We start from the raw sequence: 11,722 nt of genomic DNA on the forward strand, positions 1-11,722 counted from the left end.
TTTGCAGCCACCCAAACCCACCTTCCCATCCTACTATTCCAACCACCTAACCCCAAACCACATTATCAACCCCCAGGTCAGAAAGTCTGCGCAGTACGGCAAAGAGGCAAAGCAACTCTCCCACATGTGTGTTTAAGGGCAAACAGCCTTTAAAAGAAAGCTTTTGTTCTTTAATTGACAGTGTGCAATGTTTGCACTGAGTCTTAAAAGTATTACCCTAACGAAAAATCAGTATGGTTTGCAAGATTTTATTTGCCATGTACACACCTATGTCGGTTGCCAGCAGGTCACTATCGCAGCGAGCACTATGGCCACAAGACTTCTTTACATGGAGCTTTTAATTCTCAATGAGATCTGTACATTCAACTCACACATACCTTTTATTAAGCCTCTGGTAAAAAATGGAACCAGAGTGCTACCACCATTCAGTGATAAAATATGCCTTGTATAGAGAACTGTCAAAGAGTTTATGCTTCAAATGTTGCCAGGAAATTTGTGACTATTTCCTTCAGCTTGGCTTCAGTTTGTTCAGAGATCTTCCCATCAGTCCTGTCAAGGCAAAACCATCCAAATTTCAACTCTCATCCATAGCAGACTGTGTAGCAGCTACTCCTTCACTTCAACCCTTTTGCAGCAACTTCTTCTGCCACCAGCTTTCTCTTTCCCCCACCCCCACCATTTTCCATAAATCGCCATATTTAACAATATTATAAAATGAACCTAAATATTAAATGCAGTGCTGTGCGCCATCCAAAGGCAGCCTCTTGAAGCAGCTCTTCCAAGTGAAACTTTGCACTGTTTTTATAAAGTCACTGCTGCTCTTTAACAATAATGCACAGAACTATAAGAACTTTCAGTTGTTCAAAGCCACAGTCATTCCATTGAAATTTATGACTGCCTCACAAGCAAGTGGAAGGTTGTACCAAAATCTTCTAGTCTATTTTACCTGATTGTGGAGAGGAGGGCCTGATGCTGGCTCAGAACATGAGCAAGGAAAGCACTCTCGAATTTCGTGATCTTGCTGGGCTCCAGCTTGTCCAGGTGGCCTCTTACCCCAGCATAGATAACTGCAACTTGTTCCTCAATAGCCATGGGAACTAGAGAGAGAAATGTGCAAACTTAGGTTAGACCACTTGGTCATTAGCGTGCTGCAAGACACAGCAAACCTGTGCCTATGCTAAGTATAGTTAAGACAGGGGCAACAGGATTTGGTACAGAAAGTTAAGAACACCTCACACTCCCCTTAATAGAAAGGATCAAGCTACTGCTCAAGGCAGATACTTCTCTGCTCAGAGACCTCCAGGAGTTGCAGGGAAACCTCTTAAGACTGCCAAGATTCCCAGCCAGACACAGGAAAATCACATTTCTCTTTCCCCCTCCCCACACATGCATATGTGCAAGGAACGTCTCTTTCATGTTCAGCAAATAAGCATTTTCCCTTGATCAAATACGGTAAATTGATTCAGGAAAAGAGAAAGTTTTATATTAATTACTCTATTTTGCCCAGACATCAGCTCTGTTCGGCAACACCCGAAGTGACAGTGATGGATTTAGGCAATGCTACAACATTAGGCCTAACAGGCGCTCAGAAAAGGAGGAAGAAAGAAGTTATATCCTCCCATAGGGGACCCAAAGATCTGCAAAGTCGGGAAAGGTTTCTGACTACCTCATTCTAAACACTGGAATACGAGCAGGCACATGCTTTATTTCTACACTTATTTGTGCTCAGCAAGATTTCAACTAAACTGAGGAGTCATTCAGCAAACCTTGACCAACTGCATCAGGCATAGGGCACCTCAGGTCCAGGGGCCAAACGCAATCCTCCAAGCATCTCTCTCTGGCCCTCAGGATCTCCTCCCCAGGCTACACCCCACAGAGACCCTGCTTTTCACAATCCTTGAATTTTTCTGCCTGGCTGGAATGTGCCCTTGAACTCTGATAATGCCTCTTGCTTGCCTGGCTGGACAACAGAGAGGGATGTGTGTAGAAGATACAAAGGATAACAATGTAATTTTGCCTCTGGCCCATTTCTGTGTCTGGCCCAGAGCCCCCCCCCCCCAAAAGAAGATTGTCCAGAAGGAATAAAGCAGACCTTGGGCTGAAAAACGTTCCTCAGCCTTGTGTGACATGGGGAGGGTGTGTTAGAACCAGAAGTCATGCAGAATTCTTACCATATTGTCCTTGTTTAAGCAGCTCAGTCAGTCGTACACCACGATTGAGCAGCTGCTGAGTAGCAGCATCCAGATCTGACCCAAACTGGGCAAAAGCAGCTACTTCACGGTACTGAGCCAGTTCCAGCTTCATGGTTCCGGCCACCTAGAGAAAGGAGTGGACAGGCTTATTGCCTTTTCTAGGCAAATCATTCTGAACACTTTCTGCTTGCCGGCCTGTGTTTTCAGCTACCTCCTGGACCATCAGAATTGCTATGACAATATAGGAGTGGTCACAGTTAACTATCTAGATTAAATATGGCATTGTCAGGGATGGGCAGGCTTCAGGCCTGGGCAAACAACTGTGTTTTTACTAGGATGCTAAGGTCCACCAATTGGTGCTAGGTACAAATGGCAGCTCAGCGGCCTGACACAGGCCTAGAATTAAGGAACAAGCTGCCGCCAAACATTTCTCAGTACCGGAACTAAGCTCACAATATTTTTATATGGAAGTTGTCATTCGTTTCAACAGTTGTCATCCACAGCAGCTAAATTTAGTGCCTTTTTGTTATTGCCATTGTTAATCAATCAGATTAATGATATTAGTCAGAGATCATTGCCAATATATTGCAAGTCACTCAAGAGTACTCTCTTGTCCTACAGAGATTATTGCTAAGTCAGAGGAGCCAGGACCAGGAGGTACAACAATTTGACAAAAATGGTCTAAGCAGAATTGATATAGAAAAGGTCTGGTTTTGCTAAACTAGCTTCGACTTAAACTTTTACTAAACCCATTCCTGCAGAGACAGCAGCATGGAATATGCAATTATGTATGTTAACCAGAGAATACTCACCAGCTTGCCACGTGAGCCTCTTTTATTCAACCGTTCTAATTGAGATAATGAAATGCTAGAACAGAACAATACTGCTGCTGTGATCCTGCATCCCAACACAACAAACTGAATGCTTAGCTAAGCCAGTGTCAATATAACTAAGATTTTACACTTACCTGCTTCATAGCCCTTGTCTGAGCAGCAGAACCAACACGAGACACCGACAAACCAACGTTGATGGCTGGGCGGATACCTTTGTAGAACAGCTCAGTTTCCAAGAAGATCTGTGGGGAAAACCAATATATAATTTTACCAGACACTAATGTGACTAAAGAAATGCAATTGGGCCCAATATGGACTTCAGGTCATCCCAAACCATTCTGTATGCGGATTCTCAATTAAGTGCTTTGGGATCCTACCTGACCATCGGTGATAGAGATTACATTGGTTGGAATGTAGGCTGACACATCACCAGCTTGAGTCTCGATGACAGGAAGGGCAGTCAGAGAGCCACCTCCAAAGGAATCGTTCATTTTGGCTGCTCTTTCCAAAAGGCGGGAGTGCAGGTAGAATACATCGCCAGGATAGGCCTCTCGGCCAGGTGGACGACGCAGCAACAGGGACATCTGGCGGTAGGCAACAGCCTGTCGATACAAGAAAGATGTTACATCTGTTTCACCGGCTCCAAGAATCTTCTTAAGGTCCAAGTTTGTGCCCCGCAAATTAAGAAGCCAATAGCACATTCAAACCTGTTTGGATAAGTCATCATAGATAATCAAAGCATGTTTGCCATTGTCTCTGAAGTATTCGCCCATGGAGCAGCCAGAATAAGGAGCCAAATACTGAAGGGGGGCAGCGTCTGAGGCTGTAGCAGAGACCACGATAGTGTACTTCATGGCATCTGGAAAAAATGGTTTAAAACAGTTTTGTCAGTGTCAGGGAACTGCCATCAGTGCCGGAGGGAGAGAGCAAAAGCCAGAGGGCGTCCAGGGATCGGGAGAAGCAGCCCATCCTCTGGGGAAGAGAAGGGGGGCAGATGGGGGAAGCGGCGAGGCGGTCCCATGACTCCTTGCCTGGGACCAGCGGGGAGAGTAGGGGTCCTCCGTTGCCCATGCCCTCCTTGCGCAGAAGGCTTTCGCGCAGAGAGAGTAGGAGGAGACTAGGCGTCAAAGAGCTTCTTTGCTGGAAGAAGTTTAAGAAACGCCCACTGACGGATCCTGCCAGTGATTGAGTCAGCCACGGGTGAGTGGCTGTCCGGACAGAAAAGGTTCACTTTGGCAACCCAGCCAGGTGTTTGCACCCAGCCGGGGAGATAAGCACCGGCTTACGCACGAGCAACCCCTAGAACCATTGCAGTCAGTTTCTAATTAAATGGAAATGGAAACAGATTGGCTAACAGCCATTCAGTTACTAGATTTTGCCCCATCACACCATACCATTTTCTCACAGTATTTCAAAGTGGGGGACTTTGCTACAGTAAATGGCAGAGTTTACAAAAGTGTGTCATTTCTCTTTGTATCTGCAGAAACTAGGGGGAATGTTTTCTGCTATTTGTCCTTACCCTGGCACACTGTAAGTTGTGCAAATTTAGCATTTAACAGAAATAAAATTAAGCTGCAGTTTCAGGAAAGCAAAGCAGGTCTTTAACTAACAGAGCTTAGTACCAACGGGACATGGAACTTGACAAAAATTCTGCAGTCAATAACTTCTAAGCTGTGTACACAAAACAGTTATAGATAAATCATACACAGATAAAAGCAGTTCAAAAAACATTTATGCTATCCATTTCCACAGACTTCACTTCCATCTAGGAAGTTTGTGTAAAATACCTGCATCAGTGAGCCTCTTCACCAGTTGAGCAACAGTGGATCTTTTCTGGCCAATTGCAACATAAATACAGTACAGTTTCTTCTTTTCATCAGTCCCATCATTAAATCGTTTTTGGTTGATGATGGTATCAATAGCAATTGAAGTTTTCCTGCAAAGAGAATAGCAGGTCAGTTAGCATCATTTCCTACAGCCTGTCCAAAGCTTTTACAAAGGACTTCAAGCTATATTTTGGGGAACCTCAGGGTTCCTCATTGAGGAAATTATTATAACTATTATTTATTAAATTTATGCACCACTATTCACCTGAAGATCACAAGGCAGTTTACAACATAATTGTGTGCAAGCATAATCATCATGGACAAGCTTCTCTGTCTATATGAATCTTATTTTACAGTGAGGTGAATATAATCAGGAATTCATTGGCAGTTTGTTGTAGAGCAAGTGCACTGCCTGTACTGGATACACCTTAGAAACATGCCCTAGAGCCTTCTACAAATCCCAGGAGATTTCAGAAAGGGGCATTCGGGTCCTTGGCCAACAAATCAATGTGTTAAAGGGATCCCTGAAAAATGGGAGCTTTGAGAATAAGACACTTTTCTGAATTCACGGAGCACTTTTGCATCACAGAAAACTTAACAGCAGTTAGGACAAAGCAGTTTGAGTTAGGCGAGACACTAGCTCCTTACCCTGTCTGCCTGTCTCCAATAATCAGCTCACGCTGACCACGACCAATTGGTACCAAGCTGTCTACCGCCTTGATGCCAGTTTGCATGGGCTCTCGCACAGAGATTCTAGGAATGATCCCAGGTGCCTTCAGACCAACTCTCCTGCGAATCTTGGAAGTGATGGCACCCTTTAAAAGGAAGACAACATTGTCATTTTTCCAAATTTGCTCACTACTGATAAGTGACATGCAAAAGTAGTAAACATCGTTAACAAACCAACCTTTCCATCAATGGCATTTCCCAGGGCGTCTACAACACGTCCCAGCAACTCTTCACCAACTGGGACATCCACAATGGCTCCTGTTCTCTTCACAACGTCCCCCTCTTTAATCAACCTGTCATTACCAAATACGACGACACCAACATTGTCAGGCTCCAAGTTCAAGGACATACCCTAGAAAGAAAGTTAATTTAAGAAGGAATTGAAAAGATGCATTCATGAGACACTCAAGTCAAGTGTTGGCAGGGCAGATTCCCACAACCAGCTGAAATCTACCAAGCTATAAGGTTTGAAAACAGTATCAGACAGTGATGATAGTTCCGTATAAGATATGCTACGGCTGAGCACATTATGTTAGAGCTATAATCATAGTGGTAGGTGTCATATCTTTAGCGAGCAAAGCCTCTTTGTAACAAGTTGATTTTAAACCACATTTCCAGTCCCAACAATACTCATAATTAGGTACCTTTCACAATGTAACCAAAAGGGTATGAAGAGACCTTCAAACTAAGAATCGCAAGTTTTACACAGGCACTTAATACAAATACGGATGCAATGAAAACAAAACCTACCTTAAGCCCAGAAGAGAACTCAACCATTTCTTCTGCTTGAACATTCCTGAGGCCATACACACGGGCAATACCATCACCAATGGAAAGCACACGGCCAGTTTCTTGAAGCTCAGCAGAGGTGTCAGCGCCCAGAATGCGCTCTTCAAGAATTGAGGATACTTCAGCAGTGCCTGGCAGAATTTAAGTCATGACAATGAAATTTCCTGTGCCACCGGGAGACTCGTTAGAATCTTAGCTCACTTTACATCAAAAGTGACATTTCTGGTAGCCTGGATTAAACAAGATAGGTTAGGTCTGAATCTTGTTTATAGCACATCTTTCTGTGTGGTGTGGTGACAAGACTCTAGTCTATGAAAGATCAGGTATCCATCTCTATTCTAGCCAATGGCATGCAAGAAACCATATACAGAGAAAACAGATATACAATTGTAAAAGCAAAAAACCTCCAATTTATTGTTTTATCTTCCTTTGGTGGATCTATCACACCCTCACACCCTTCAGACAAGGTTTTCAAGATGTATTTGAACATTTGACTCACCTTTCTACAAATTACTCAACAAAGCTTGCATGAGTTAGGCAAGCTGGATGGAATGCTTAACAGTTTCATTTCTTGATTCTGTACACTCATGGTAAATCAATGGCAAATCAAACAGTAATCAAAGTGCTCTTCTATTTGCCCAACTGCCACTGTTTCTTAAAACTCCAACAGACAATTAAAACTTCAGTTAATATGCCTATTCCAAAACATTTATAAGCGTAACCAGTCAGGTAATTGCTATACTACATAATAGGATGTATTTCTTTTGGTTCCAAATGTTTCACCAAATCAATGCTTAGCTGCAATTAACAGTGATCACTACCGTACTTTATTACCTAAGTTGAGTTTCCAAATATTTATTTTTTACTCACCTGTTTTCTGTAGACTTGTTTTGGAGGCATGGAGGTTCCTTGTTGCAACAAATGATGCACCCAAAGCATTCCGAGAAACCTAGCATAAAGAAAAATCTTTTGACTTTTACGTTCAACTTATTATCACTTTCTTGACATTTATGAAATCACACTCCTGTTTTTGCTACTCCTCACTCCATCTCCCCGCAGGGTTTACTTAATTCCAGTTATCAGCTCTTATATATCAGCTATTGATTATTTCAACCATAAAGGTATGTTACTGGTATACAGTATCTCAAGGGTGGCGAACCTATGGCAAGCGTGCCAGAGGGGGCACTCAGAGCCCTCTCTGTGGGCATGCGCACCATCACCCCAGCACAGAGTTCACCACTAGAAAGCCAGAGGGAGGAGCCTGAGGACATTTCTGACATAACCCACACCTCTGCCCAGCCCAGCTGCTCCCGCTCCATTCTGCACCCCTCTACTGAGTCAGGCAGAGCCAGCCAAGCGCATCATGCGAACTGCTGCTCATGCTCCAAGCATGTATGAGTTGTTGTTTTTCCTAAACTGAAACCTCAGTATTCAGGTTAAATTGCTGTGTTGGCACTTTGCAATAAGTAAGTGGGTTTTGGGTTGCAGTTTGGGCACTCGGTCTCTAAAACGTTCTCAATCACCGCAGTATCTGGAACAGGTAGACATATGGTACAGTCCATTTCTAGTATGCAGGTTTACTTGGGATTATACACCCACTGTAGCCAATGGGGCTTTCTCCTGGGTAGAAATGTACAAGACTGTAGCTTTAGATTCAATACTGCTGCAAGTGACTTTAACAAGTAAGGTTTTGGCACCATTAACACAGAGACAGAAGATACAAAATCTTAATGATTTGTACAGACTACTCAGTATTAGTGGCTGGAAGGTATTGCAAGAGAAATAATCAGCCCAAATATCTTGATTTTAGTGGCATCCTCCATTCCCCTTCTGTAGAATCCTGGGAGAAGGAATGGGCCTAGCTCCCTGCCATCTGAAAAGTTTCTTTCATAGATTCACTCTTGCACAAACCTATTCACAGGACAAAAGAAATGCCTATATAAGTCACTGTACTGAAAATTGGGGAAATATGGGGAAATCGCAGACACCCTCTTGGATAGAGATGTCCAGGTTTTTTTTTAAAAAAAGCTCTCTCCCATGTAAGGCCTTGCATTTGAAATTGGATGCAAGTATTTGTTGCTCTTTTCAAGTACTATGTGGGAATTCTGAAATAATTTTATTTGAGGTGCCTTTTCTAAAGAATGAGCTTCAGTACAATCTAAAAGCAATACTGCACATGGACTCTCTCAACACCAATTGGTCAAAAAGAATAACAAGGACAAATAGATCAACTCTGTAATGCAATGGCAACTGTGAAGACACAGGACTGTGAAGAGCTGATGGAACTGTCAAATATGTAGCAGCAGTCACAGCTGTGAAACCTAGGGCTGCACCACCAAAGTATATTGCTAGAATGAATGAAGATTTACACTGAAATATTTGTCAACAATGAATGATGTATTAGTGTTTTTCTATTGTAAACTGCCCTGTGATCCGCTGAGGAAGGGCAACATAAATTTTAAACAAATAACAAGTAATAAAAATAAAGAAGATATAAACCACCTATCTTACAAAACAGAGGAGGAAGAACTCTAGGACTTTCCACCACTTACAGGCTTTCAAGACACGTAGATCTACAGGGGAGACCCCAAACGAGTGGTTGCATTTGCAACCCCTGAACTTATCTTTTTAAGTTCCCAAACTTGTCTGGGAGGCAGTTTTCTCAATCCCTGATTAAATGCAAAAGGTGAGCAAATACAGCTCATAAAAAAGGCAATGCCAAAGAATTCTCTTATTAGATGCCACCAAGGTCACAAATACCAAAAGACGATGCTGTGCTGACACCACCACAAGCGCTGTCATCCTGCAAGGCAAGTATGCCTGCAACAGCAGCCACTTCTCTCCTACCCACGAGCTCATGCACACTCCCATGTATCCACAAGGATTTCCCCTTGTGTGGAGAGCCTTCCCCTCTCTCTTTCCCCCTCTGTCCTCATCTGGGTTCTGGTCGCTGCAGGATCAGCAGCTGCAGGTCTGCCTGGCGTTCTGTCTTTACAGGCTTTCAATTCCATTTTAAAGACATTTAAACTTCTCAATATTCTAATCTGCCATGCGTGGTCCAGTTTAGATTCCTGCATTGCAGGGGACTGGACTAGATGACTCTCTCAGGGTCTTCTCCAACTCTACCATTCTGTGGCGACTGTAGATGCAGAAACTGAATTGCTTTGAAAATATAAACTTAAGAAATTGAACAGAGGCATTGCGGGCAACGGGGACTGGATAACATGTTCAGCACCCTCAAAGGGAAAAGGAGCCCAACTGCATTTCTGCCCAAGATGTTCGCAGCTCAGAGAGGAGCAAATCAGGGGTGAAAATGCCTCTCCTGCAACCTTTAAAAAAGAAACGGCGGAATATTGGAGGAACAACCATTACTATCGCTATTTATTTCTTACCACTAACAACCACCCATGCTTTCCAATGCCGAGTACAGCTGCGCATTATAAGTCATCGTAGAAACAGAATAAATCACAATCACGAGGCTTTATTTAAAAAGAAGAACCACCGGGCACAGGGCCTTTGCTCTCTGACCCCCACCAACGTGCAGCGGCTGAAGGGGACCCGTTTCCCTTCGCAGTGACCTTGCCAGGCCTCGAGGGGCGAAGGGAAGCGAGAGGACGGGAAGCTCCCCCAACCCCGCTCCCCTTCCCGCCGTGGAGCCCAGCGACACGCGAGGAGGGGAGGCCGCCTCGCAGGGGAGCGAGGCCCGCAAGAGCACGGCGCCGCCACCCCTCCTCAATGTCACCCGCAGGGCCCCAAGATGGCGGCGCCGACGGCCGCCTCACACGGACCTCCCTCCCTCCCTCCGCTCCCGCGTCTCTCTCACCAGGCCGGCCTGCCGGGGCAGGGCGCGGGCGAGGGCGGCGGCTACGCGCACGGACAGCATCGCGGCGGGAGAGGGCGGCGGAGAACCAAGGGAGAGGAGGAGACGCCGCTACTGCCGCTGCCTCTTCTTCTTCTTGCTTGTCTTGCAGCCGCCGCAGCCGCCTCACGTCAGGGACCCGCGGACAAAATGGCCGCCACGCAGCGCCGCCCCCTTTTTGCCGGAAGAGGCCACGCCCCCTTTCCTTCAGCCTGGCGGAGAGGAGAAAGTCATGACCCGGAAGCGCTTCCGCTGCCTTTCTCCACCTTTTACCTCAGTTCAATTTATTATTATTATTAGTAGTAGTAGTATCATTAATAATATAATATAATAACAATGTCAATATAATTAATATTTTAATTATTATTATTATTTTAGCTAATGATAATGATAATGATAATGATAATGATAATGATAATGATAATGATAATGATAATGATATATCGTTCAGGTTTCTTTATCTGCAGTTATGCCTGAAATTTCTCTTCATGTGTGCGTTTAAGGGGGGAGAGCGCTGTTGGACTCCAACTCCCAGAAATCCCCATCTGACACGGCTGGTTGTTAGGCATGCTGGGAGTTGGAGTCCAGTCGGGTCGTCTGGCATCCCGACGGTCTCCCTCGCGAGGGCAGACCCCGCCCACCCAGACGCGAAGGTCGTCCAAGGGGGAGGCGCGGTCCAAACGGACTAACCCCACCCCTTTGGTGTAAACTGCCTGCGAAGGGGGCGTGTCCGACGTCCTGACCACGCCCCTTCCAAACTGCCCCGGATCCACGTGGCTCGCTGCTCAGTGCAGTTTATTTTTGTGTTTTCATTCCATAAACCACCCTCGGATGGATAAAGTAGTAGTAATAATAATAATATTGAAAAGACAGGCATCTCCAATAAATATGCTGGAAGCACGGTATATGCACGCACCTTTTCTTATTTGTTTTTCAAAAGAAAGGTAAAGTTTGGGAACCTGCATCAGACAAGGGCCCCTCCTCACCCCCACCCTCTAAGCACAGGTTCCTATGGGGAAACGTTCCAAAGTTCCAGGTGCGAGTCCAGGAGGTGCTCAATGTACATGACGTTCTGTTGACTGTGCAATAGCGCTACAATATATTTGTTCCTGTTGTCCTTGTCCATGGAGTTTTCTTGGCAGGGATACTGGAGTGGCTTGCCGGTTCCTGCTCCAGGTGGATCACGTTTGGTCAAAACTCTCCACCATGACCTGTCCATCTTGGGTGACCCTGCATGGCATAGCTCATAGCTTCTCTGAGTTATTCAAGCACCTTCGCCACGGCAAGGCAGTGATCCATGAAGAGTCTGACATGATTAAACAACTAAACAACAACATATTTGTTCCATTGTGGACCATGAAATCTTTGATGCACCAGTTCGATAGCAGCGTTTGTCTTATCCATGGCTAGGCAAATTAAGGCTCAGCCTTATCACCTTCTAAATCTGGCCCATGGACGGTCTGGGAATCAGCATGTTTTTACAGGAGTAGAATG

At 44.8% G+C, this 11,722-nt stretch overlaps 1 protein-coding gene across 1 annotated transcript; it reads right to left on the reverse strand.

Moving 5' to 3' along the window:
• Nucleotides 1-232: 232 nt before the first annotated feature.
• Nucleotides 233-10,374, reverse strand: ATP5F1A (ATP synthase F1 subunit alpha). The gene is made up of 12 exons (XM_080973334.1): nt 10,193-10,374; nt 7,240-7,318; nt 6,331-6,500; nt 5,759-5,932; nt 5,500-5,666; nt 4,813-4,961; nt 3,733-3,884; nt 3,403-3,627; nt 3,160-3,267; nt 2,172-2,316; nt 947-1,097; nt 233-549 (listed from the first exon to the last, which is right to left on the reverse strand). Exons 1-12 carry the CDS (start codon nt 10,250-10,252, stop codon nt 468-470), a joined length of 1,662 nt encoding a protein of 553 aa, XP_080829460.1. The 5' UTR covers nt 10,253-10,374; the 3' UTR covers nt 233-467.
• Between the last annotated feature and the right edge of the window lie 1,348 nt (nt 10,375-11,722).

This window comes from Podarcis pityusensis (genome assembly GCF_964106645.2).
Source record: "Podarcis pityusensis genome assembly, chromosome: 11".
NCBI lineage: Eukaryota > Metazoa > Chordata > Lepidosauria > Squamata > Lacertidae > Podarcis > Podarcis pityusensis.

Bases quoted from the DNA above. Each gene is read 5' to 3' on its own strand.
- ATP5F1A (XM_080973334.1), bottom strand. From the start codon at position 10,252: ATGCTGTCCGTGCGCGTAGCCGCCGCCCTCGCCCGCGCCCTGCCCCGG. The intron at 5,933-6,330 runs GTAGGTTTTGTT...CTTTCTTTCTAG, and splicing joins AGTTCTCTTCTGGGCTTAAG to GGTATGTCCTTGAACTTGGA. The intron at 550-946 runs GTAAAATAGACT...TTGCCTTGACAG, and splicing joins GCCCTCCTCTCCACAATCAG to GACTGATGGGAAGATCTCTG.